The sequence below is a fragment of the Loxodonta africana genome, chromosome 5 (genome assembly GCF_030014295.1).
Source record: "Loxodonta africana isolate mLoxAfr1 chromosome 5, mLoxAfr1.hap2, whole genome shotgun sequence".
Taxonomy (NCBI): domain Eukaryota; kingdom Metazoa; phylum Chordata; class Mammalia; order Proboscidea; family Elephantidae; genus Loxodonta; species Loxodonta africana.
Window position 1 is genome coordinate 162,338,832 of NC_087346.1, and position 25,537 is coordinate 162,364,368.

The following is a 25,537-nucleotide window of genomic DNA, read 5'->3' on the forward strand; positions in this document are numbered from 1 at the left end:
GACTTCATAGAACGCATTTGGGAGTATTCCATACTTTTCCATGCTCTTAAATACCTCTAGTAGTAGTGGTGTTAACTCTTCTCTGAAAGTTTGGTAGAACTCTCTAGTGAAGCCATCAGGGCCAGGTCTGTTTTTTTATTGGAAGTTTTTTAATTATCTTACAATCTCTTCTTTTGTTCTGGGTTTATTTAGTTGCTCCACCTCTGTTTGTGTTTGTTTAGGTAGGTGGTGTGTTTCTAGAAATTCATCCATTTCTTCTAGGTTTTCGAATTTGTTAGGGTACAGTTTTTCATAGTAATCTGATGCGATTCTTTTAATTTCAGTTGGGTGTATTGTGATATCCATCTAATTTCTTATTCGGGTTATTTGCTTCCTCTCCTGCTTTTCTTTTGTCAGTTTTGCCCATGGTTTATCAATTTAGTTAATTTTTTCAAAGAACCAGCTTTTGGCCTTGTTAACTCTTTCAATTGTTTTTCTGTTCTCGATTTCATTTAATTCTGCTCTAATTTTTATTATTTGCTTTCTTCCTTTTCCTGAGGGTTTCTTTTGTTGCTCTCTTTCTATTTGTTCAAGTTGCAGGGCTAATGCTTTGATTTTGGCCCTTTCTTCTTTTTGGGTGTGTACATTTATTGATATAAATTGACCTCTGAGCACTCCTTTCGCTGTGTCCCAAAGGTTCTGATAGGAAGTGTTTTCATTCTCATTTGGTTCTATGAATTTCTTTATTCCATCCTTAATGTCTTCTATAACCCATTCTTTTTTTTTTAATTAACTTTTATTAAGCTTCAAGTGGACATTTACAAATCCAATCAGTCTGTCACATGTAAGTTTACATACATCTTACTCCCTTCTCGCACTTGCTCTCCCCCATTGAGTCAGCCCTTTCAGTCTCTCGTTTCGTGCCAATTTTGCCATCTTCCCTCTCTCTCTATCTTCCCATCCCCCCTCCAGTCAAGAGTTGCCAACACACTCTCCAGTGTCCACCTGATTTAATTAGCTCACTCTTTATCAGCATCTCTCTCCCCCCCGCTGACCAGTCCCTTTCATGTCTGATGAGTTGTCTTCGGGGATGGTTCCTGTCCTGTGCCAACAGAAGGTCTGGGGAGCACTGCCGCCGGGATTCCTCTAGTCGCAGTCAGACCATTAAGTATGGTCTCTTTATGAGAATTTGGGGTCTGCATCCCACTGATCTCCTGCTCCCTCAGGAGTTCTCTGTTGTGCTCCCTGACAGGGCAGTCATCGATTGTGGCCGGGCACCAACTAGTTCTTCTGGTCTCAGGATGATGTTGGTCTCTGGTTCATGTGGCCCTTTCTATCTCTTGGGTTCTTAGTTGTCGTGTGACCTTGGTGTTCTTCATTTTCCTTTTCTTCATTTTCCTTTGCTCCAGGTGGGTTGAGACCAATTGATGCATCTTAGATGGCCGCTTGTTAGCATTTAGGACCCCAGACGCCACATTTCAAAGTGGGATGCAGAATGTTTTCATAATAGAATTATTTTGCCAATTGACTTAGAAGTCCCCTCATACCATGTTCCCCAGACCCCCGCCCCTGCTCCGCTGACCTTTGAAGCATTCATTTTATCCCGGAAACCTCTTTGCTTTTAGTCCAGTCCAATTGGGCTGACCTTCTTTGTATTGAGTGTTGTCTTTCCCTTCACCCAAAGCAGTTCTTATCTACTGATTGATCAATAAGAAACCCTCTCCCTCCCTCCCTCCCCCCTTTGTAACCACAAAAGTATGTGCTCTTCTCAGTTTTTTCTATTTCTCAAGATCTTATAATAGTGGTCTTATACAATATTTGTCCTTTTGCCTCTGACTCGTTTCGCTCAGCATAATGCCTTCCAGATTCCTCCATGTTATGAAATGTTTCAGAGATTCGTCACTGTTCTTTATCGATGTGTAGTATTCCATTGTGTGAATATACCACAATTTATTTACCCATTCATCCGTTGACGGACACCTTGGTTGCTTCCAACTTTTTGCTATTGTAAACAGAGCTGCAATAAACATGGGTGTGCATATATCTGTTTGTGTGAAGGCTCTTGTATCTCTAGGGTATATTCCGAGAAGTGGGATTTCTGGGTTGTATGGTAGTTCTATTTCTAACTGTTTAAGATAACGCCAGATGGATTTCCAAAGTGGTTGTACCATTTTACATTCCCACCAGCGGTGTATGAGAGTTCCAATCTCTCCATAGCCTCTCCAACATTTATTATTTTGTGTTTTTTGGATTAATGCCAGTCTAGTTGGTGTGAGATGGAATCTCATCGTAGTTTTAACTTGCATTTCTCTAATGGCTAATGATCGGGAGCATTTTCTCATGTATCTGTTGGCTGCCTGTATATCTTCTTTAGTGAAATGTGTGTTCATATCCTTTGCCCACTTCTTGATTGGGTTGTTTGTCTTTTTGTGGTTGAGTTTTGACAGAATCATGTAGATTTTAGAGATCAGGCGCTGGTCTGAGATGTCATAGCTGAAAATTCTTTCCCAGTCTGTAGGTGGTCTTTTTACTCTTTTGGTGAAGTCTTTAGATGAGCATAGGTGTTTGATTTTTAGGAGCTCCCAGTTATCTGGTTTCTCTTCGTCATTTTTGGTAATGTTTTGTATTCTGTTTATGCCCTGTATTAGGGCTCCTAGGGTTGTCCCTATTTTTTCTTCCATGATCTTTATCGTTTTAGTCTTTATGTTTAGGTCTTTGCTCCACTTGGAGTTAGTTTTTGTGCATGGTGTGAGGTATGGGTCCTGTTTCATTTTTTTGCAAATGGATATCCAGTTATGCCAGCACCATTTGTTAAAAAGACTATCTTTTCCCCAATTAACTGACACTGGTCCTTTGTCAAATATCAGCTGCTCATACATGGATAGATTTATATCTGGATTCTCAGTTCTGTTCCATTGGTCTACGTGCCTGTTGTTGTACCAGTACCAGGCTGTTTTGACTACTGTGGCTGTATAATAGGTTCTGAGATCAGGTAGAGTGAGGCCTCCCACTTTGTTCTTCTTTTTCAGTAATGCTCTGCTTATCCGGGGCTTCTTTCCCTTCCATAGGAAATTGGTGATTTGTTTCTCTGTCACCTTAAAATATGACATTGGAATTTGGATCGGCAGTGCATTATATGTATAGATGGCTTTTGGTAGAATAGACATTTTTACTATGTTAAGTCTTCCTATCCATGAGCAGGGTATGTTTTTCCACTTAAGTATGTCCTTTTGAATTTCTTGTAGTAGAGCTTTGTAGTTTTCTTTGTATAGGTCTTTTACATCCTTGGTAAGATTTATTCCTAAGTATTTTATCTTCTTGGGGGCTACTGTGAATGGTATTGATTTGGTTATTTCCTCTTCGGTGTTCTTTTTGTTGATGTAGAGGAATCCAAGTGATTTTTGTATGTTTATTTTATAACCTGAGACTCTGCCAAACTCTTCTATTAGTTTCAGTAGTTTTCTGGAGGATTCCTTAGGGTTTTCCGTGTATACGATCATGTCATCTACAAATAGTGATAGCTTTAGTTCCTACTTGCCAATCCGGATACCCTTTATTTCTTTGTCTAGCCTAATTGCCCTGGCTAGGACTTCAAGTACGATGTTGAATAAGAGCGGTGATAAAGGGCATCCTTGTCTGGTTCCCGTTCTCAAGGGAAATGCTTTCAGGTTCTCTCCATTTAGAGTGATATTGGCTGTTGGCTTTGCATAGATGCCCTTTATTATGTTGAGGAATTTTCCTTCAATTCCTATTTTGGTAACAGTTTTTATCATAAATGGGTGTTGAACTTTGTCAAATGCCTTTTCTGCATCTATTGATAAGATCATGTGGTTTTTATCTTTTGTTTTATTTATGTGATGGATTACATTAATGGTTTTTCTGATATTAAACCAGCCTTGCATACCTGGTATAAATCCCACTTGATCAGGGTGAATTATTTTTTTGATGTGTTGTTGGATTCTATTGGCTAGAATTTTGTTGAGGATTTTTGCATTTATGTTCATGAGGGATATAGGTCTATAATTTTCTTTTTTTGTAATGTCTTTACCTGGTTTTGGTATCAGGGAGACGGTAGCTTCATAGAATGAGTTGGGTAGTATTCCGTCTTTTTCTATGCTTTGAAATACCTTCAGTAGTAGTGGTGTTAAGTCTTCTCTGAAAGTTTGGTCGAACTCTGCAGTGAAGCCATCCGGGCCAGGACTTTTTTTTGTTGGGAGTTTTTTGATTACCGTTTCAATCTCTTTTTTTGTTATGGGTCTATTTAGTTGTTCTACTTCTGAATGTGTTAGTTTAGGTAGGTAGTGTTTTTCCAAGAATTTATCCATTTCTTCTAGGTTTTCAAATTTGTTAGAGTACAATTTTTCGTAGTAATCTGAAATGATTCTTTTAATTTCATTTGGCTCTGTTGTGATGTGGTCCTTCCCGTTTCTTATTAGGGTTATTTGTTTCCTTTCCTGTATTTCTTTAGTCAGTCTGGCCAATGGTTTATCAATTTTGTTAATTTTTTCAGAGAACCAGCTTTTGGCTTTGTTAATTCTTTCAATTGTTTTTCTGTTCTCTAATTCATTTAGTTCAGCTCTAATTATTATTATTCGTTTTCTTCTGGTGCCTGATGGGTTCTTTTGTTGCTCACTTTCTATTTGTTCAAGTTGTAGGGACAGTTCTCTGATTTCGGCTCTTTCTTCTTTTTGTATGTGTGCATTTATCGATATAAATTGGCCTCTGAGCACTGCTTTTGCTGTGTCCCAGAGGTTTTGATAGGAAGTATTTTCATTCTCGTTGCATTCTATGAATTTCCTTATTCCCTCCTTGCTGTCTTCTATAACCCAGTCTTTTTTCAGGAGGGTATTGTTCATTTTCCAAGTATTTGATTTCTTTTCCCTAGTTTTTCTGTTATTGATGTCTAGTTTCGTTGCCTTGTGGTCTGAGAAGATGCTTTGTAATATTTCGATGTTTTGGACTCTGCAAAGATTTGTTTTATGACCTAATATGTGGTCTATTCTAGAGAATGTTCCATGTGCACTAGAAAAAAAAGTATATTTTGCAGCAGTTGGGTGGAGAGTTCTGTAGAAGTCAATGAGGTCAAGTTGGTTGATTGTTGTAAGTAGGTCTTCCGTGTCTCTATTGAGCTTCTTACTGGATGTCCTGTCCTTCTCCGAAAGTGGTGTGTTGAAGTCTCCTACTATAAATGTGGAGGTGTCTATCTCACTTTTCAATTCTGTTAAAATTTGATTTATGTACCTTGCAGTCCTGTCATTGGGTGCATAAATATTTAATATGGTTATGTCTTCCTGATCAATTGTCCCTTTTATCGTTATATAGTGTCCTTCTTTATCCTTTGTGGTGGATTTAAGTCTAAAGTCTATTTTGTCAGAAATTAATATTGCTACTCCTCTTCTTTTTTGTTTATTGTTTGCTTGATATATTTTTTTCCATCCTTTGAGTTTTAGTTTGTTTTTGTCTCTAAGTCTAAGGTGTGTCTCTTGTAGGCAGCATATAGATGGATCGTGTTTCTTTATCCAGTCCGTGACTCTCTGTCTCTTTATTGGTGCGTTTAGTCCATTTACATTCAGCGTAATTATAGATAAATAAGTTTTTAGTGCTGTCATTTTGATGCCTTTTCATGTGTGTTGTTGGCCATTTCATTTTTCCACATACTTTTTTGTGCTGAGACGTTTTTCTTAGTAGATTGTGAGATCCTCATTTTCATGATGTTTAACTTTATGTTAGTTGAGTCGTTACGTTTTTCTTGGCTTTTTTCTTGAGTTATGGAGTTGATATTCCTTTTTGTGGTTACCTTATTATTTACCCCTATTTTTCTAAGTAAAACCCTAACTTGTATTGTTCTATATCGCCTTGTATCACTCTCCATCTGGCAGTTCAATGCCTCCTATATTCACTCCCTCTTTTTGATTATTGTGATCTTTTACCTATTGATTTCCATGATTCCCTGTTACGTGTATTATTTTATTTATTTATTTATTTTTTAGAATTAATCTTAATTTGTTTGTTTTTGTGCTTTCCCTATTTGAGTTGATATCAGGACGTTCTGTTTTGTGACCTTGTATTGTGCTGGTACCTGATATTATTGGTCATCTGACCAAACAATCTCCTTTAGCATTTCTTGTAGCCTTGGTTTGGTTTTTGTAAATTCTCTAAACTTGTGTTTATCTGTAAATATCTTAATTTCTCCTTCATATTTCAGAGAGAGTTTTGCTGGATATATGATCCTTGGTTGGCAGTTTTTCTCCTTCAGTGCTCTGTATACGTCGTCCCATTCCCTTCTTGCCTGCATGGTTTCTGCTGAGTAGTCTGAACTTATTCTTATTGATTCTCCCTTGAAGGAAACCTTTCTTTTCTCCCTGGCTGCTTTTAAAATTTTCTGTTTATCTTTGGTTTTGGCCAATTTGATGATAATATGTCTTGGTGTTTTTCTTTTTGGATCAATCTTAAATGGGGTTCGATGAGCATCTTGGATAGATATCTTTTCGTCTTTCATGATGTCAGGGAAATTTTGTTTCAGGAGTTCTTCAACTATTTTCTCTGTGTTTTCTGTGCCCCCCTCCCTGTTCTGGGACTCCAGTCACTCGCAAGTTATCCTTCTTGATAGAGTCCCACATGATTCTTAGGGTTTCTTCATTTTTTTTCAGCTATGTTGGTGTTGATTCCCTGGTCCTCCAGAAGTCCCAGTCTACATTCTAATTGCTCGAGTCTGCTCCTCTGACTTCCTATTGCGTTGTCTAATTCTGTAATTTTATTGTTAATCTTTTGGATTTCTACATGCTGTCTCTCTATGGATTCTTGCAACTTATTAATTTTTCCACTATGTTCTTGAATAATCTTTTTGAGTTCTTCAACAGTTTTATCAGTGTGTTCCTTGGCTTTTTCTGCAGTTAGCCTAATTTCATTTGTGATGTCTTGAAGCATTCTGTAAATTAGTTTTTTATATTCTGTATCTGATAATTCCAGGATTGTATCTTCATTTGGGAAAGATTTTGATTCTTTTGTTTGGGGGGTTGGAGAAGCTGTCATGGTCTGCTTCTTTATGTGGTTTGATATGGACTGCTGTCTCCGAGCCATCACTGGGAAACTAGTTTTTCCGGAAAATCCGCTAAAAAAAAATGCAGTCAGATCCCTATCAGAGTTCTCCCTCTGGCTCAGGCTATTCGGATGTTAATGGAGCCGCCTGGGGAGGGTGGGGGAGGGATCAGAGAGCTAGGAGTGTAGCACCTCAGAATATAGCCAGAGTTGTTTGTCTTACTTGGAATGACTCTTATATCTGAGATTTCTGCGGGGCGCGTCGCCTATATGTACTGGCTGTGTGGAGATTGCCTCCCGGGGGGTCTGGCCCGCTGGCGTCACGGTCAGATCCTCTGCTGTCAGCCCCACCCCCAAGGTTAAGGCTCCCCTACTGGGACGGTGCACTCCCGACTCCAAAATCAGTCGCTGCCTCCCAGGGACTCCCTGTCCCGCCAGCCGCGTTGCGTGCCGCTCCCGCGAACCGGCTGGGCTCCCCCCCCGGGGTCAGCTCAGGAGAACAGAGCAGCTCCCCGGGCCTGAGCCGCAACTGCGCGTCCCGGCTGGGACACCGCTCTCCCCGTTCCAAGACCAGCTACTGCATCCCGGGGACTTCTTCCACTGGCTGCGCCGCCACTCCGCCCCCGCGTACTGGCTGGGCCCGTGCGAACCGGTTGGGACCGCCCCGGGGTCAATTCAGGGGGATGGAGCTGGTCCCCACGCTCGCGCCGCGCCCGCTTGCCACCAAAATCCCGGCAGGACGGCTCCCCGGCTGGGACGCTGCTCTCCCCGCTCCAAGACCAGTCACTGCCTCCTGGGGACTTCTCCCACCGGCTGCGCCGCCACGCCGCCACGCCACCCGTGCCAACCGGCTGGGCTCCCTCCCGGGATGAGTTCGGGGGCTAGGGCTGGGCCCCTTGTCTGTGCCTTCTGCCCCCCTGGGCTCTGTCCCAAATCGGGCTCTGAAGGTCACCTGACTGATATGCTGGCTCCTGGCTCTGAAAACAATCGCTGTCTCCCCGTATTTGTTCGTTCTCCGTCTCTAAATCTGTGTTTGTTGTTCATAGTTCGTAGATTGTTATGTATGTGATCGATTCACTTGTTTTTCCGAGTCTTTGTTGCAAGAGGGATCCGCGGTAGCGTCCACCTAGTCCGCCATCTTGGTAGATCCTCAACCCATTCTTTTTTGAGCAGGGTATTGTTCAATTTCCAAGTGTTTGATTTCTTTTCCCTGCTTTTTCTGTTATTGATTTCTACTTTTATGGCCTTATGGTCAGAGAAGATGTTTTGTAATATCTCGACGTTTTGGATTTTGTTAAGGCTTGCTTTATGCCCTAATATTTGGTCTATTCTAGAGAATGTACCATGTGCACTAGAAAAGAAAGTATACTTGGCTGCTGTTGGGTGCAGTGTTCTGTATGTGTCTATGAAGTCAAGTTGGTTGATTGTGGCATTTAGATCTTCCATGTCTTTACTGAGCTTCCTTCTGGATGTCCTGTCCTTCACCGAAAGTGGTGTGTTGAAGCTTCCTTCTGTTATTGTGGAGCTGTCTATCTCACTTTTCAATGCTGAAAGACTTTGTTTTATGTATCTTGCAGCCCTGTCATTGGGTGCATAAGTATTTAATATGGTTATATTTTCTTGGTATATTGTCCCTTTAATCATTATATAGTGTCCTTCCTTATCCTTTCTGATGGATTTAACTTTAAAGTCTATTTTGTCAGAAATTCACATTGCCACTCCTGCTTTTTTGATTGTTGTTTGCTTGATATATTTTTTTTCCATCCTTTGAGTTTTAGTTTGTTTGTGTCTCTAAGTCTAAGGTGTGTCTCTTGTAGGCAGCATATAGACGGATCATGGTTTTTTAATCCATTCTGCCACTCTCTGTCTCTATGGGTACATTTAGTCCATTTACATTCAGTGTAATTATGGATCGGTATGAGTTTTTTTTATGAGTTTAGTGCTGTCGTTTTCATGTCTTTTCTTGTGTGTTGTTGAAAGTTTATTTCTCCCACTTAATTTTTTATGTTGAGTAGTTTATCTTTATATATTGTCTTTTCCTCTTATTCGTTGTTGTTGATTTTGTTTCTGCTGAGTCTCTATTTTTTTCTCATGTTTTATTTTGATGAGTAGGATAGTTTGTCTCCTTGTGGTTACCTTAATATTTACCCCTATTTTTCTAAGTTTAAACCTAACTTTTATTTCTTTATATTGCCTTGTCTTCCTCTCCATGTGGAAGATCTATGACTACATTTCTTAGTCCCTTTTTCTTGTTTTAATGTTGTTTTCTTTTACATAATAACATTGCTGTTTCCCTGTTTTGAGCGTTTTTTTATCTTGATTTATTTTCGTAATTTCCCTGTCTTGGTTGACCTCTGATTGCTCTGACCAGTGTTCTAGTCTTGCATTGATACCTGATACTATTGAATTTCTAAGCAAAGAACTCCCTTTAGTATTTCCTGTAGTTTTCATTTGGTTTTTACAAGTTCTCTAAACTTTTGTTCATCTGGAAATGTCCTAATTTCATCTTCATATTTGAGACACAGTTTTGCTGGCTATATGATTCTTGGCTGGCAGTTTTTTTCCTTCCACGCGTTATATAAGTCATCCCATTGCCTTCTTGCCTACATGGGCTCTGCTGCATAGTCTGAGTTTAGTCTTGTTGACTCTCCTTTGTAGATGACTTTTCATTTATCCCTAGCTGCTCTTAAAATTCTCTGTTTATCTTTGGTTTTGGCATGTTTGATTATAATATGTCTTGGTGACTTTGTTTTAACATCTACCGTATGTGGAGTTCGATGAGCATCTTGGATAGATATCTTCTCATCTTTCACTATATCTGGGAAGTTTTCTGCCAACAAATCTTCAACAATCCTCTATGTATTCTCTGTTATCCCTCCCTGTTACTGTACTCCAATCACTCGCAGGTTATTTCTCTTGATAGAGTCCCACACGATTCTTTAGTTTTCTTCATTTTTAAAAATTCTTTTATCTGATATTTCTTCAAAAATATTGGTGCCAAGTGCTTTATCTTCAAGCTCACCAGTTCTGCCTTCCACTTGCTCACTTTTGTTCCTCTGACTTTCTACTGAGTTTTCTAATTCTATAGTTTTATTGTTAATCTTCTGAATTTCTGACTGCTGTCTCTTTGTGGATTCTTGCAGCTTATTAAATTTTATATTATGTTCTTGAATAACCTTTTTAATTCCTTCAACCATTTTATCTGTGTGTTCCTTGGCTTGTACTTTCTTGGTGTCTTGAAGGGTTCTGTATATTAGTCTTTTGTATTCTGCATCTGATAGTTCCAGGAAGGCACTTTCATCTAGAAGATCCCTTAATTCTTTGTTTTGAGAGCTTGTTGAAGAGATTGTTGTCTGTTTCTTTATGCGATTTGATATTGACTGTTGTCTCTGAGCCATCTATAAGTTATTGTATTAGTTTTTTTATGTTTGTTTACTTCATTCTAGCTTCTTGCTTTGTTTTGTTTTGATATGACCACGCGTTGCTTGAGTGAGCTAGCTTGATTATTTTCGCCTTTGAAGCTCTGACGTCCTATCACCAGATGGTTAGAGCAGTTATCAGGTATATCAGTCTGGGAGTCCATTCACTTTTCTTGTATGGATTCAGCTCAGGTGTCCAGGTAGTTGGTCATCAAGTGTGTGGTACAGACTCTCTCCTACAGTCTCAGAGGGCAGGGGTGATTGGTGTAGGTACTGGTATCTGATTGTAGCTGGGGGTCACTCTCTGAACAAGGCAGGGGGCTGAGAATCATCCCCCAAGTGTCTCTGAGGAAAGCACATCCTTCTTCCCTAGAGCGTATAGGTGGGTGGGTTCTGCAGATGGACCATGGGCACCCAATGCTTTTGGTTGTAAGGACTGGGAGGTACCAGTTATCCTTGGACCCCTGTTGCAGGTGGCTGGGTGACCTGAGTGGAGCTACCAGTCCTTGGGCCCCTGATATGGGTAGGTGAGGACCCTGTGTAATATGCAAAGTGTTGTCAATCATCAAACACCCACTTCTCCACTGCACAGCTGAAACAGTTGCAGTCCTCCACCAAGGGCCTATTCTCATGATATAGGCCCACACAGGTCCATGCAGGGGGGAAAGTTATTCAAAGTCCATGGACTGTATATGCCTGGACAGGAGCTGCTTCTGCCCTAAGCTCTCCAGGTTAGTGGAGCTGGCAAATTATCTTTTCCCCTAGTTGCAAATTTATTCCTTCTCCAAGGCCAAGAGAATGGCTTCAGGTGCTCAACAGGGCCTATTTCAGGCCCAGGGAAATCAACAGCCTCTGAAGCCAGCTCGTGGGCGGGGGAGCATGGTAACATATATGCAAGTACTTAGTTTTTGCTGAGAGTGCTGTTATTCTCTGGTTCTGGAGGTGTGAGTAGGCTATGTGGCTGGCTGCTTCTCCCTAAGGAAACTGCGGCCGAATGCTACCACCAGCCTGCTGCAGCCACTCCCAGGAAAGGTGCCTGAGGGATCGCAGCAATTCAGGTCCAGCAACTCCTCTCCATTTCTGAACTGTGCCTCCCTCCCCCTGCTGCACAGCCAGTTTTCTAACTTTTCCTTTGATGTTCAGGGCTCCTAGGTTGTCATAAATATAATCGTTTCAACTTGTTTTTTTTTTTTGGGTCTTTGTTGTACAAGGGATTGCCGGAAGTGTCTGGCTATTCCTCCATCTTGGCCCTGCCTCGGTCTGCTGCTTTACGTGATTTGATATTGACTGTTGTCTCTGAGCCATCTATAAGTTATTGTATTAATTTATTTTATGTTTGCTTACTATGTCTTTCTTTCTTCGTTTTGTTTTGACATGCCCAGATAGGCTGCTTGAGTGAACTAGCTTGATTATTTTCACCTTTGAAGCTCTGACGTCCTGTCACCAGATGGCTAGAGCTGTTATCAGGCATATGAGCCTAGGAGTCCATTCACTTTTCTTGTATGGATTCAGCTCAGGTGTCCAGGTAGTTGGTCATCAAGTGTGTGGTACAGGCTCTGTCGTACAGTCTTAGAGGGGCAGGGGTGACTGGTGTAGGTACAGGTATCTAATTGCAGCAGGGAGTCACACTCTGAACAAAGCAGGGGGCTGACAACCGTCCCCTGAGTGTCTGTGAGGAAAGCACGTCCCTGTTCCCTAGAATGCACAGATGGGTGGGTTCTGCAGCTGGACCATGGGCCCCCAATGCTTTTGGTTGTAAGGACTGGGCAGTACCACTTATCCTTGGGCCCCTGTTATGGTTGGCTAGGTGACATGGGTGGAGCCACCAGTCCTTAGGCCCCTCATGTGTGTAAGTGAGGACCCTGTTTAATAGGCAAAGCGGTGTCAAACATCAAAAATCCACCTCTCCACCACATAGCTGAAACAGTTGTAGTCTTCCAACAAGGCCCTAGTCTCCTGAAATGAGCCCATAGATGTCCATGCAGGGGTGAAAGGTATTCAAAGTCTGCAGACTGTTTATACCTGGACAGGAGCCACTTCTCTCCTGAGCTCCCCAGGTTAGTGGATCTGGCAGATTATCTTTTCCCTGATTGTTAATTTATTCCTTCTCCAAGACTGGGAGAATGGCTTAGAGTGCACAGCAGGACCTATCTCAGGCCCAGGGAAATCAACAGCCACTGAAGCTGGCATTGGGGCTGGGGAAACAGTAAAATAAACAGAAGTACTTAGCTTTTGCCAAGAGCGCTGTTCTTCTCTGGTTCCGGAGGTGTGAGTAGGCTGTGCAGCTCGCTGTCTCTCCCTGAGGAAACCGTGTCTGGAATGCTACCGCCAGCCCTGCCATGACTGCTCCAGGCGTTCATGCCTGAGGGTTCCTGCCAAATGAGGTCCAGCAACTCCTCGCCACTTCTGAACTGTCTCCCTCCCTCTGCTGCCCAGTCTATCTTCTGACTTTGCCTTTGATGTTCAGGGCTCCTAGCTTGGCATATATAAAGTAGTTTCACTTTTTTTTTTTTTTGGGGGGGGGTCTTCGTCATAATAGGGATCACCGGAAGCATCTAACTACTCCGCCATCTTTGCCCCACCTCGGGATATATTATTTTATAATATTTTGTAATGTGCTTCTTGAGTCATTTTTTAAAAAAAATTTTATTGTGCTTTAAGTGAAAGTTTACAAACCAAGTCAGTCTCTCATATAAAAACTTATATACACCTTGCTATATACTCCTAGTTGCTCTCCCTCTAATGAGACAACGAACTCCTTCCCTCCACTCTCTATTTTTCATGTCCATTTGGCCAGCTTTTGCCCCCCTCTGCCCTCTCATCTCTTCTCCAGACAGGATCTGCCCACGTAGCCTCATGTGTCTACTTGATCCAAGGAGCTCACTCTTCACCAGTATCATTTTCTATCCCATAGTCCAGTCCAGTCCCTGTCTGAAGAGCTGGCTTTGGGAATGGTTCCTGTCTTGGGCTAACAGAAGGTCTGGGGACCATGACTTCTGGGGTCCTTCTAGTCTCAGTGGAACCATTAGGTCTTGTCTTTTTAATAAGGATTTGGAGTCTGCATCCCACTGCTCTCCTGCTCCCTCAAGGGTTCTCTGTTGTGTTCCCTGTCAGGGCAGTCATTGGTTGTAGTCAGGCACCATCTAGTTCTTCTGGTCTCAGGCTGATGTAGTCTCTGGTTTACGTGGCCCTTTCTGTCTCTTGGGCTCATAATTACCTTGTGTCTTTGGTGTTCTTCATTCTCCTTTGCTCCAGGTGGGTTGAGACCAATTGATGCATCTTCAATGGCCGCTTGCTAGCATTTAAGACCCCAGATGCCACTCTCCTTGAGATTTTTATCTTGCTGAGTTTTTATGAAGATTTTTCTTTAATTCAGAAGGGGTGGGGTTTTCTTTTTGATTTGTAGTTTAGAGATTATGTCAACATTGAGAGACTACAGTGTCTGGGAATTAATTTGAGTTTTCATCTCCCTTCATCTACTATGAATGTTCAGAAGTTGGCCAGCTTTGTATAGCCAAGTCTTGAATTTAGAGGATAATTCAGTGTTTTTTGTTTCCTCCCGCCCCCGTTCCCTCTTTCTTCTCATTCTTCTGCCCTGTCTTCCCTTCCCTCTCTTACCTCTGTTCCCCTCCTCCCATGTCCTCCCTGCCTGGATTCCGTGAATGTGGTGACACCCATGGGTGTATGTCCACAGTCCAGTAGGCATCCAGAGAGGATCCAGGTGTTGTTGAGTAGGTGCCTCCTCTGTGCCAGGCACTCTGCCTAGTTCCAGAGACTCATGTTAGCAAGATGGTTTTCAAGGAGCTGGGCAGACCACAGGGCAGGCAAGCAAGTGTACAGGGTGATGGAGTGATGATGGATATGCTTGGACTCCACCCCAAGGCAGGACCTTTGGAAGGCTGACTGTTAATGATGATGGTCATGAATGGTGATGGTGGTGGTGAAGAAGGTGATGATGGTGATGGTAATGATGATGATGATGATGGTGATGGTGGTGATGATGACGACAGTGATGATGGTTATGGCGATGGTAATTGTGATGATAATGTTAGTGATGATGATGGTGATGGTGGTATTCATGGTAGTGGTGATGATGGTGATGATGACGATGATGTTGATGGGGATGATGATGGTGATAATGGTGATGGTAATGATCACGGTGATGATGATGAAGCTGACATTTTTTGAGCATTACTGTGGGCCAGGAACTGTACTGACAGATTTCCAAACATTTAATCATTTAATTCTCAAGCAACTCTATGGAGTAGGAACTCTCTCAAACAGACTGTGGCTGTCCCTGTGGACAGGTCATCATCATCGCCATCATGTGTTGGCCCTGGTCACAACCTAGACAGCTCCCTGTGACTTATGAATGAGGAAAATGAGCCACAAAAACTAATGCAAGGAGCCAGTGCTGGCCTGTCCTGTGAGATCATTCCAGAATTTCAGCTCAGGCACAACGAAGAATCCAACACCTTCTTTTTCATTGTTTTTCCTGATTGGGTAAACAACATTATAACAATCATGGTGTTATGGATTGAATTGGGTCCCCGCAAAATATGTGTTGATAATTCTAACTCCTGTACCTATAAATATGACCCTGTTTGGTAAAAGAGGATTTCTTTTGTTTTGTTAATGAGATCATACCAGAGTAGAGTGAGTCTAAAACCTAATCACTTCTGAGTTATAAAAAAAGAAAAATAGATACATACAGAAGACAGATGTCAAGAAACTTCTCGGTCTACTGACAAGGAAGGACCTCCCCCTAGAACCATAACTTGAATTCAGACTTCTATCCTCCAGAACTTTGAGAAAGTAAATTTTTCCTCCTTAGAGCCACCCACTTGTGGTACTTCTGTTTCAGAAGCACTAGGTAACTAAGTCCTCATATGTCTGTCAGTTTGTCATACTGTGGGGGCTTGTGTGTTGCTGTGATGCTGGAAGCTATGCCGCCAGTATTCAGATGCCAGCAGGGTCACCCATGAAGGACAGGTTTCAGCTGAGCTTCCAGACTAAGACAGACTAGGAAGAAGGACCCGGCAGTCTACTTCTGAAAAGCATTAGCCAGTGAAAACCTTATGAATAGCAGCGGAACATTGTCTGATACAGTGCTGGAAGATGAGCCCCCCAGGTTGGAAGGCACTCAAAAGATGACGGGGGAAGAGCTGCCTCCTCAAAGTAGACTCGACCTTAATGACATGGATGGAGTAAAGTTTTCGGGACCTTCATTTGCTGGTGTGGCACGACTCAAAATGAGAAGAAACACAGCAAGTCCATGAGAGCCAAAATATGATCTTGAGTATATTCCACCTGAATTTAGAGACCATCTGAAGAACAGATTTGACGTATTGAACACTAGTGACTGAAGACCAGACGAGTTATGGAATGACATAAAGAACATCAACCATGAAGAAAGCAAGAAGTCGCTGAAAAGACAGGAAAGAAAGAAAAGACCAAGATGGATGTCAGAGGAGACCCTGAAACTTGCTCTCAAACATCGAGCAGCTAAAGCAAAAGGAAGAATTGATGAAGTAAAAGAACTGAACAGAAGATTTCAAAGGGCGGCTCAGGAAGACAAAGTAAAGTATTATAATGACGTGCAAAGATCAGGAGATGGAAAACCAAAAGGGAAGAACACGCTCGGCGTTTCTCAAGCCGAAAGAATTGAAGAAAAAATTCAAGCCTTGAGTTGCGATAGTGAAGGATTCCATGGGGAAAATATTAAACCACGCAGGAAGCATCAAAAGAAGATGGAAGGAATACACACAGTCATTATACCAAAAAGAATTAGTCGATGTTCAACCATTTCAAGAGGTGGCATATCATCTTGAACAAGTGGTACTGAAGGAAGAAGTCCAAGCCGCTCTGAAGGCATTGGCGAAAAACAAGGCTCCAGGAATTGATGGAATATCAATTGAGATCTTTCAACAAACAGATGCAGCGCTGGAGGTGCTCACTCGTCTATGCCAAGAAATATGGAAGAGAGCTTCCTGGCCAACTGACTGGAAGAGATCCATATTTGTGCCTATTCCCAAGAAAGGTGATCCAACTGAATGTGGAAATTATAGAACAATATCATTAATATCACACTCAAGTAAAATTTTGCTGAAGATCATTCGAAAACAGCTGCAGCAGTATATTGACAGGGAACTGCCAGAAATTCAGGCTGGTTTCAGAAGAGGACGTGGAACCAGGGATATCATTGCTGATGTCAGATGGATCCTGGCTGAAAGCAAAGAATAGCGAAAGGGTGTTTACCTGTGTTTTATTGACTATGCAAAGGCATTTGACTGTGTGGATCATAACAATTTATGGATAACACTGCGATGAATGGGAATTCCAGAACACTTAATTGTGCTCATGAGGAACCTTTACATAGATCAAGAGGCAGTTGTTTGGACAGAACAAGGGGATACTGATGGGTTTAAAGTCAGGAAAGGTGTGCGTCAGGGTTGTATCCTTTCACCATACATATTCAATCTGTATGCTGAGCAAATAGTCCAAGAAGCTGGACTATATGAAGAAGAACAGGGCATCAGGATTGGAGGAAGACTCATTAACAAACTGTGTTATGCAGATGACACCACCTTGCTTGCTGAAAGTGAAGAGGACTTGAAGCACTTACTAATGAAGATCAAAGACAACAGCCTTCAGTATGGATTACACCTCAACATAAAGAAAACAAAAATCCTCACTACCGGACCAGCGAGCAATATGATGATAAACAGAGAAAAGATTGAAGTTGTCAAGGATTTCATTTTACTTGGATCCAGAATCGATGTCCATGGAAGCAGCAGTCAAGAAATCAAAAGACGCATTGCATTGGGTAAATCTGCTGCAAAGGACCTCTTCAAAGTGTTGAAGAGCAAGGATGTCACCTTGAAGACTTAGGTGTGCCTGACCCAAGCCATGGTGTTTTCAGTTGCCTCATATCCATGTGAAAGCTGAACAATGAATAAGGAAGACCGAAGAAGAATTGATGCCTTTGAGTTGTGGTGTTGGCGAAGAATATTGAATATACCATGGACTGCCAAAAGGGCGAACAAATCTGTCTTGGAAGAAGTGCAGCCAGAATGCTCCTTAGAGGCGAGGATGGCAAGACTGCATCTTATATACTTTGGACATGTTGTCAGGAGAGATCAGTCCCTGGAGAAGGACATCATGCTTGGCAGAGTACAGGGTCAGCGGAAAAGAGGAAGACCCTCCACGAGGTGGATTGACACAGTGGCTGCAACAATGAGAGCAAGCATAACAACGATTGTAAGGATGGTGCGGGACCGGGCAGTGCTTCGTTCTGTTGTGCATAGGGTCGCTGTGAGTCAGAACCAACTCGATGGCACATAACAACAACAGGTAACTAAGACACACAGGATTAAAAATAAAGCGTAAAAATCACCAGATGTGGACCAGGGTGAGGAGGACGATTTCCCACGGGAAGGCAGGGTCTCTGCCCTGCTCCAGCAGCTCAGTGTCTTTCCTTCTTTGCTCCCTGGCGCCTTGTCACCTCCTGACTTTCAGGCCCTTAGGTTATTTCCAGGTTTTCAATGCTATCAGCAATTCAAATAGTGCTACACTCAACATCTTTAGGCATATGGCCTTTTCCTTTTGGGAATTATTTCTTTAGAATAAATTCCCAGGAAGCATATTACTGAGCCTGGGGTAGGGATACTGTCACGGTTTGAATTCTGTCCCGCCCCCCCCCCCAAATATGTGTTAATTTGATTAGGCCATGCTTCCCAGTACTCAGTGGTTGTCCTCCATTTTGTGATTGTAATTTTATGTTAAAAGGATTAGGGTGGGATTGTAACACCACCCTCACTCAGGTCACCTCCCTGATCCAAGGTAAAGGGAGTTTCCCTGGGGTGTAGCCTGCATCACCTTTTATCTCTCAAGATAAAATGAAAAGGAAGCAAGCAGAGTTGGGGACCTCATACCACCAAGAAAGCAGCACCAGGAGCACAGTGCGTCCTTTGGATATGGGGTCTTTGTACCTGAGAAGCTCCTTGACTATGGGAAGATTGAGGACAAGGACCTTCCTCCAGAGCCAACAGAGAAAGAAAGCCTTTCCCTGGATCTGACACCTTGAATTTGGACTTGTAACCTCCTAAAAAACTGTGAGAAAATAAATTTCTCTTTGTAAAAGCCATCCACTTTTGGTATTTCTGTTATGGCAGCACTAAATGACTGAGATACTTGTATGGCTTTTTAAGTCAGCACAATCCATTTGAAATTAGACATTTAAACTAAAGGAACACACTTGCTCAGGGAGGCTTGATTTTTATTGAGGGGAAGTTCGCATCACATAAACTTAGCCATTTAGTGCGTTTCCAATGTAGTGCAAAAAGCAGCTTTCTGTAGTCCCAAAATATGTTTACCACCCTGAAAGGAGACCCCACAACCATTAACAGTCTCCCAACCCCCATTCCCCACACCTGGGTGGCCTTTCCCCATTCTCCCCTGCTGCCCACCCCCATGCACACACCTAGATGGCTCTGTGTGGAGGGGTCTCTGCAGCAGTAGGGACTTCCCTGGGGTGGAGCACATGCAGCCTCCTCCTTCAGATCAGATATTTCCTAATTCTTCCACTTACAGGTCTGTCCTGAGCACCTGCTGTATACCAGGCTCTGTTCAAGGCCCGGGACACACACGGCAGTGAACAAAATGGAACCAGCTCCTGCCCTCATGGGCTCAGAGAGCAATAAACAAGAAAATTGGGAAAACGGGAATGTGAGAGATGGTAAAGGCCACAGCAAAAACCAAGGAAGCGAGGGGGGCGTGGTGAGGATGCTAAGTGGCCAGGGGAGGGCTTACTGGGGCTGACCTCTGGGCTAGACCTTGGGGGTGCGTGCATGGTGGGGTGCATGAGCTCTGTGTGCCCAGATGCCAATGACCCACATAACTCACCTGCTCCTCCTCAGGTGTGGCTTAGTCTCCTGGGGCTGCCGTAACAAACACCTCAGAGTGGATGGCATGTGAGAGCATGAATTTATTCCCTCACACTTCTGAGGGCTGGGAATCTGATGTCGAAGTGCTGGCAGGGCCACACTCTGGAGCTGTAGGGACAGGGCCTCCCGGATCTCTTCCAGCTCCTGGTGTTGCCAGCGATCCTTGGCTTGTGGCCGCATCACTCTCTGCCTCTGTCTCCGCGTGGCCCTCTCCCTTTGTGTGTCCCCTGCATGTGTGTCTCTGTGTTTCTTTTCCTCTTTTATATAATCACCAGTCATATAGGGTTAGGTCCCACCCCAGTCCAGTGCAAACTCCTTTTTATCTTGGTTACATCTGCAAAGATCCAGTTTCCAAACAAGGTCAATGACATTCCGGGTGGATATGGATTTGGGGGAACACAATGTGAGGGCACGCTCCCTGATCCCCAGAGCACCATTTCCTCATCTGCACTGGAGTGATGTCCTGCTCAAGGCGGCTGGAGAAGCCCGTCCTCCCTGCAGCCACCTGCTCTCTGGGGGAGCTCCTGGAAAGTGGTCAGAATGTGTCTCTCCTGGGGGTTTTGTGTGTGGGAGGTTTGGGGTTCAGGGACTGACCATCGCCCCACCCTGTGTGACTTTGGACAAGTCCAGTTCAGGGCCCAAGTTTCCTAATGCAGATGGGCCTGTGTTGGAACACTGACTCTGCCTTCCACTCAAGCTCTGCGCCTGTTCCTCATTGTAGCCCTGGGTGGTATCACTGCCAAAGGGTCTGACTAAGCAAGAGGGAACGTAGGTGCGTGCGTTGTCGGCACCCAGAGGGCCACCATCCACGGCACGGGCTGCTACTATGGGCCTCATTTGAAGGGCTCTGGCTTTGACACCTGTGGATTTTGAGGGTGGTCTGTCCAGCTGTCCAGAGAGAAGGTTTGGGGTCCCCCAGAGGAATGTGGGTGACAGAGCAGCCAAGCGCTCATCAGGGCCCCCATCCCCTGGACAGGTGGGCTCAGAGGCCTGGGGAGGGGCCACCAGCACCATGCTGGCCCAGGGTGACCAGGGATGTGCTCATCAGGGGGGCCGGGGGTGACCACTAGCTTTTGTGAAGTCTAAGAGCTGGTTTCTCACTGTGCAGCCCTCAGAATCCCATAAGGGTGATGGGAACTCCCTGGCCCCATAATATGCCCTCTGTGCTTGGAGCTCTAGGGTGAGGCCTAGGGTCCTGCATTTGAAATGTGCTGCTGGGTGACTGAGGCAGACTGAGGTGTGCAGGCCACGTAGGTGGTGCACTCCAGGTGTGGCCCATGGACTGCACCCCAGCCCACCTGGGAGTTGTTGGAAAGGCAGGTCCGATTCTAGGGATAGGCCAGAACGTGGGTTGTCACAGGCCTCCAGGTGATTCTCAAACAGCCCAGGTTGGAGAAGTGCCAGTCAGAGTCTTGCTAATGGCAAGCATTCCACACATGGAGGGAGGACTTAGCACACCTGTGTTTGAGTGTCCCAGGCGGGTGAAGCCAGCCTCTGTTGATGGCTCCTCTCCTCCCTAGAGTCCCAAGTGATGGTGGCTGATGTGGTGGCAGCAGAGAGAACAGAGGCCTGCGCCACTGGTTAGCACACGGAGCTCTCCCCGCGCCAACGGCAGGACCTGACCCCTGCCCGAGAGGAAGAATGTCGAAGAAAGGCCGGAGCAAGGGAGAGAAGCCCGAGGTGGAGCCAGATGCCATGCAGACGGCGAACGAGGAGCTTCGGGCCCGGCTGACCAGCCTCCAGATTGAGTTCCAGCAGGAAAAGAGCAAGGTGGGTGCAGCAGGGCTGGTCCTCATGGGGTAGGGGTGGGAGCTGTGCACACTGGGCCTCCGTCTACCCCCTGTTGGGGGGCGTGGCCGGGCATTAGCCTCTCTGGACCTACGTTTACCCCTTGTTGAGACAGGACTGCCCTCACTTGTGTAGAGACCGCCCAAGGTGAGACCTGGCCCCCACGTGTCCACTACCTGCTGGATGGGAATGATGGCAGGTGTATGCCCCAGGGTTTGGAACAGAGCCGTAGGGGGTGACCACAGCTCATTACAGAGCTCGGGTTGGTTCTCTCCTGGGGGCACAAGTGGTCTAGGTCCAGCTGCTGGGGTGGGTTAGACACCCAGAGGTGCCCCCAGCCCCTGGAGCAATGCGGGGTGGGGGTTACTCAGGCAACTGCAGCCAGTGTCCCTGTCCCATGGAAACCTAGATGGACAGCAGCTAGAGGGCAGGACAGGGGTCTGGGTGCAGGGACACCTGAGCCCCTGCGCCTTCCCCACTCAGGGGACACAGTCGGGCGTTTTTTGTTTTTCATTGAATCTAGTTTTTCATTTTCCTGTTATTTTTAAAAACCACACACATTTTATTTAAATAAGAGCAAATGGATTTGTAGAAAAATATAAAACAATAGTGGGAGGATTCTGGGTGAGGCTGGGAGGTCAGAGCCGTGGGCGCAGTGGGAGGGGATGGCATCTGGGGGCCCCGAGGGTGCCAGGGTGTGGAGGCAGTGGGCTGAAGGGGACAGGGCTTGCTGACCTACCCCTGACCTCACCCTGACCCACCCCTGACCTTGTCCCAACCCCTGACCCTGTCCTTGACCCCAGCATTGATCCCACCCCTGGCCCCAGAATCTGACCCCTGACCTCAGCATCGACCCCTGACCTCATCTCTGCCCCTGCCCTGGACCCTAATCCTTCCCCTCCCCATGCTTTTCTCCTTCCTCTCCTCCATAGCTCACCACGCCCCTGACCTTACCCTGACCTAGATGCCTGCCTCTGCCCCTGCCTTTGTCCCCGTCCTCTGCCCCCACCCCTGATGCTGCCCTTCTCTGCCCCTTGGTCCTGACCTGTCCCCTGATGCTGAACCCAGACCTGACTCTGACCCCGTCGCTGACCCCACCATTGACCCCATCCCTAACCCTGACCTTAGTTATGCCCTGCCCGATGTTGCGCCTGGACCCCGGCCCCAGACCTCAGCCCCACCCCTGACCCTGACCCCGCCCCCGCCGTAATCTCACCCGTCACCCTGACAGCCCCAGGCCCAGCCCCCTCAGCATGACCCCGCTCCTGACCGACTCCCCGTCTCATCCCACCGCAGGTGGGCAAGCTGCGCGAGCGGCTTCAGGAGGTCCGGCTGGAGCGCGAGCAGGAGCAGCGGCGGCACACGGCCTTCCTGTCGGAGCTGCGCGCCAAGCTGCACGAGGACAAGACGCGCGAGCTGCAGGCGCTGCGCGAGGCGCTGATCCGACAGCACGAGCAGGAGGCGGCGCGCGCCGCCAAGATCAAGGAGGGCGAGCTGCAGCGGCTGCAGGCCACGCTGACCCTGCTGCGGGACGGCGCGGCCGACAAGGTCAAGACGGCGCTGCTAGCCGAGGCGCGTGAGGAGGCGCGCAGGGCCTTCGACGGCGAGCGTCTGCGGCTGCAGCAGGAGATCCTGGAGCTCAAGGCGGCGCGCCGGCAGGCGGAGGAGGCGCTCAGCACCTGCGTGCAGGCCGACAAGGCCAAGGCGGCTGACCTGCGCGCCGCCTACCAGGCGCACCAGGACGAGGTGCAGCGCACCAAGCGCGAGAGCGAGCGGGACATCCGCCGGCTGGTACGCACGCCTGCGCCGCGCCCCTGCCTGTCCTCTCTCCACGCCCGTCTTTCCTTTTCTCTCCATCCCCAAGCGCCCTTCTTTCCTTTGCGCAGCAAACGCGAGGTTCCGAGGACCTGCTCACTCAGTGTGGGCAGAAGGCTTTGGGGTGCCGGTCTCCTTACTAGGCGTGCCATCCCTGACGGACCTCCGAACCGCCCAGAGCGCAGGTTCCTCATCTGTAATGTGAGGTTAGCGGATGATGGGCAGGTTGTCTCAAGGGAAGCCTGTAGAGCGCGTCAGAGCGCTGGACGTTTGCTCACTCATTTCGTTAATAAACTACAAGCTGACTCACACCCCAGGGGAGGTGTGGCGGGGGAAGGGGGCAGCCCGCACTCCTGCTGCAGCAAGGAGCGAAAAACCACACATTGCAGACGATCATGTCAGAAGGCCAAAATTCCCAAGGTGTGGGGAGGTGCCCTTCTTAGGGAGCTGACAACCACCAGCCCCTTTCCTCCCTGGGGGCGTTGGCTGATGCTGGCATGGGCTGAGAACTGGGGTCCCCAAGCAAAGTGACTTTGCAGGGGATTGGATAAGTCAGCAGACCTTTTTGCCTTCTCTCAGGGTTGGCATTAAAGATTGAAAACGAAGAATATTACTATGTTCTGGGTTCTGGAGTTCGTGGGGTTGCCATGAGTCCGAGCTGACTAGATGGCAACTGGTTTGGGTATTTTTGGGTTGGTGTGGGAGGCCATTGAGTGGGGCTGGAAAGGCAAAGGGCAGGGTCTGGGACAGACACACAGCCAGACATTTGTCAGACCCTGAACCTGTGGTCTGAACCTGTGTGGTACAGCAGGCTGCAAAGCTAAGATTGTCAGAGAGGATTAAACAACAACTGTGGTGTTTACAAGAGATACGCCTTAATTATGAGGACACAGATTGAAAGTAAAAGTATGGAAAATGATACACCACACGAACAGTAACCAAAAGAAATCTGGTCTGACTGTGTTAATGTCAAAGTAGACTTTAAGAAGAAATATTGAAAACATACAGGAACTTTTTATTTTTTTTTATAATAAAAGGGTGGATTCAACAGGAATGCACTTAATAAAAAAACTTCAAAATGCATAAAAATTACAAAACTAAAAAGAGAAACAGACAAACCTGTATTATAGGTAGATTTAACACAGGTAACACAGTGATAGAAGCAGCAGAAAAAAGTAGGATATAAAACCTGAAACAACACAACCAAGTCGAACCAAACTGATAGAATGCCGTGTTCCAGCAGCTGCAGAATAGCGTTTTTTTCAGGGGCACATGGAATACTTATCAAAACAGACCAGCGGCCTGGCCATTCAGCAGCTCACAGAAATTTCAAGAAGGTTAATACCACACAGAGTAAGCTTTTTGGCCAGAATGGAATTAAACTGTTGTTGTTGTCAGGTGCCGTCCAGTTGGCTCTGACTCATAGCGACCTGTGTACAACAGAAAGAAACACTGCCTGGTCCTGCGCCATCCTCACAACCGTTGCTATGCTGGAGCCTGTTGTTGTAGCCACTGTGTCAGTCCATCTCGTTAAGGGTCTTCCTCTTTTTCTCTGACCCTCTCCTTTACCAAGCATCATGTCCTTCTCCAGGGACCGAACCCTCCTGACAACATGTCCAAAGTATGAGAGACATAGTCTCACCATCTTTGCTTCCAAGGAGCATTCTGGTTGTACTTTTTCCAAGACAGATTTGTTTGTTCTTCTGGAAGCCCCCCACACATCTGTCACTTTGTTGTACTTTGGGGGCTTGTGTGTTGCTATGATGTTGGAAGCTATGCCACCGGTTTTCAAATACCAGCAGGGTCACCCATGGTGGACAGGTTTCAGCGAGCTTCTAGACTAATACAGACTAGGAGGAAGGACCTGGCAGTCTACTTCTGAAAAAAAATTGGCCAGTGAAAATCTTATGGAATTAAACTAGAAATCAATAAAAGAACAAACTAGAAAATCCCCCAGTGTTTGGAAATTAAGCGCATGTATAAATTTTTTTTTAATCTAAATAACCCATCTGCCAAAGAAGTAATAATAATGGAAATATTATGGGTTGAATGATAATGGAGGTACGCCATTTCAAAGTTTGTAGGTTGTAATTGAATCAGTCCTTAGAGAAAAATGTATTTTAGGGGAAAAGAAGAAGAAATGCTGAAAATCAAACATCTAAGCTTTCATCTCAAGAAGAAAGAAAAAGAGCAAACTAAATCCCAGTAAATGGAATGAAGAAAATAATAGTAGAAATCATGGACGTAAATAAAGAAAATAAAAAATTTAGAAGTTAATTAAAAGTGGTAAATCCTAGCAAGACTGAAGGAGCCCTGGTGGTGTAGTGGTTAAGGCACTTGGCTGCTAACTGAAAGACTGGCATTTCAAACCCACCAGCGGCTCCATGGGAGAAAGATAGGACGGTGCCTCTGCGACGACTCACAGCCCTGGAAGCTGTATGGGCAGCTCTGCCCTACAGGGTTGCTGGTTTGGCCATCTGGGCAGCTCTGCCCTACAGGGTTGCTGGTTTGGCCATCTGGGCAGCTCTGCCCTACAGGATTGCTGGTTTGGTC

General features: G+C 45.4%; 1 protein-coding gene across 11 annotated transcripts in view; it reads left to right on the forward strand.

Moving 5' to 3' along the window:
• JAKMIP1 (janus kinase and microtubule interacting protein 1) overlaps positions 1-25,537 on the forward strand; it is a 155,308-nt gene that overhangs the window by 33,003 nt on the left and 96,768 nt on the right. For all 11 annotated transcript variants that reach the window (XM_064286247.1, XM_064286239.1, XM_064286244.1 and 8 more), the window contains 2 exons: positions 20,902-21,151; positions 22,466-22,960. In XM_064286247.1, coding sequence (XP_064142317.1) covers positions 21,023-21,151; positions 22,466-22,960 — 624 coding nt within the window. In that variant the 5' untranslated portion in view covers positions 20,902-21,022. The remainder of the gene's footprint in view (positions 1-20,901; positions 21,152-22,465; positions 22,961-25,537) is intronic.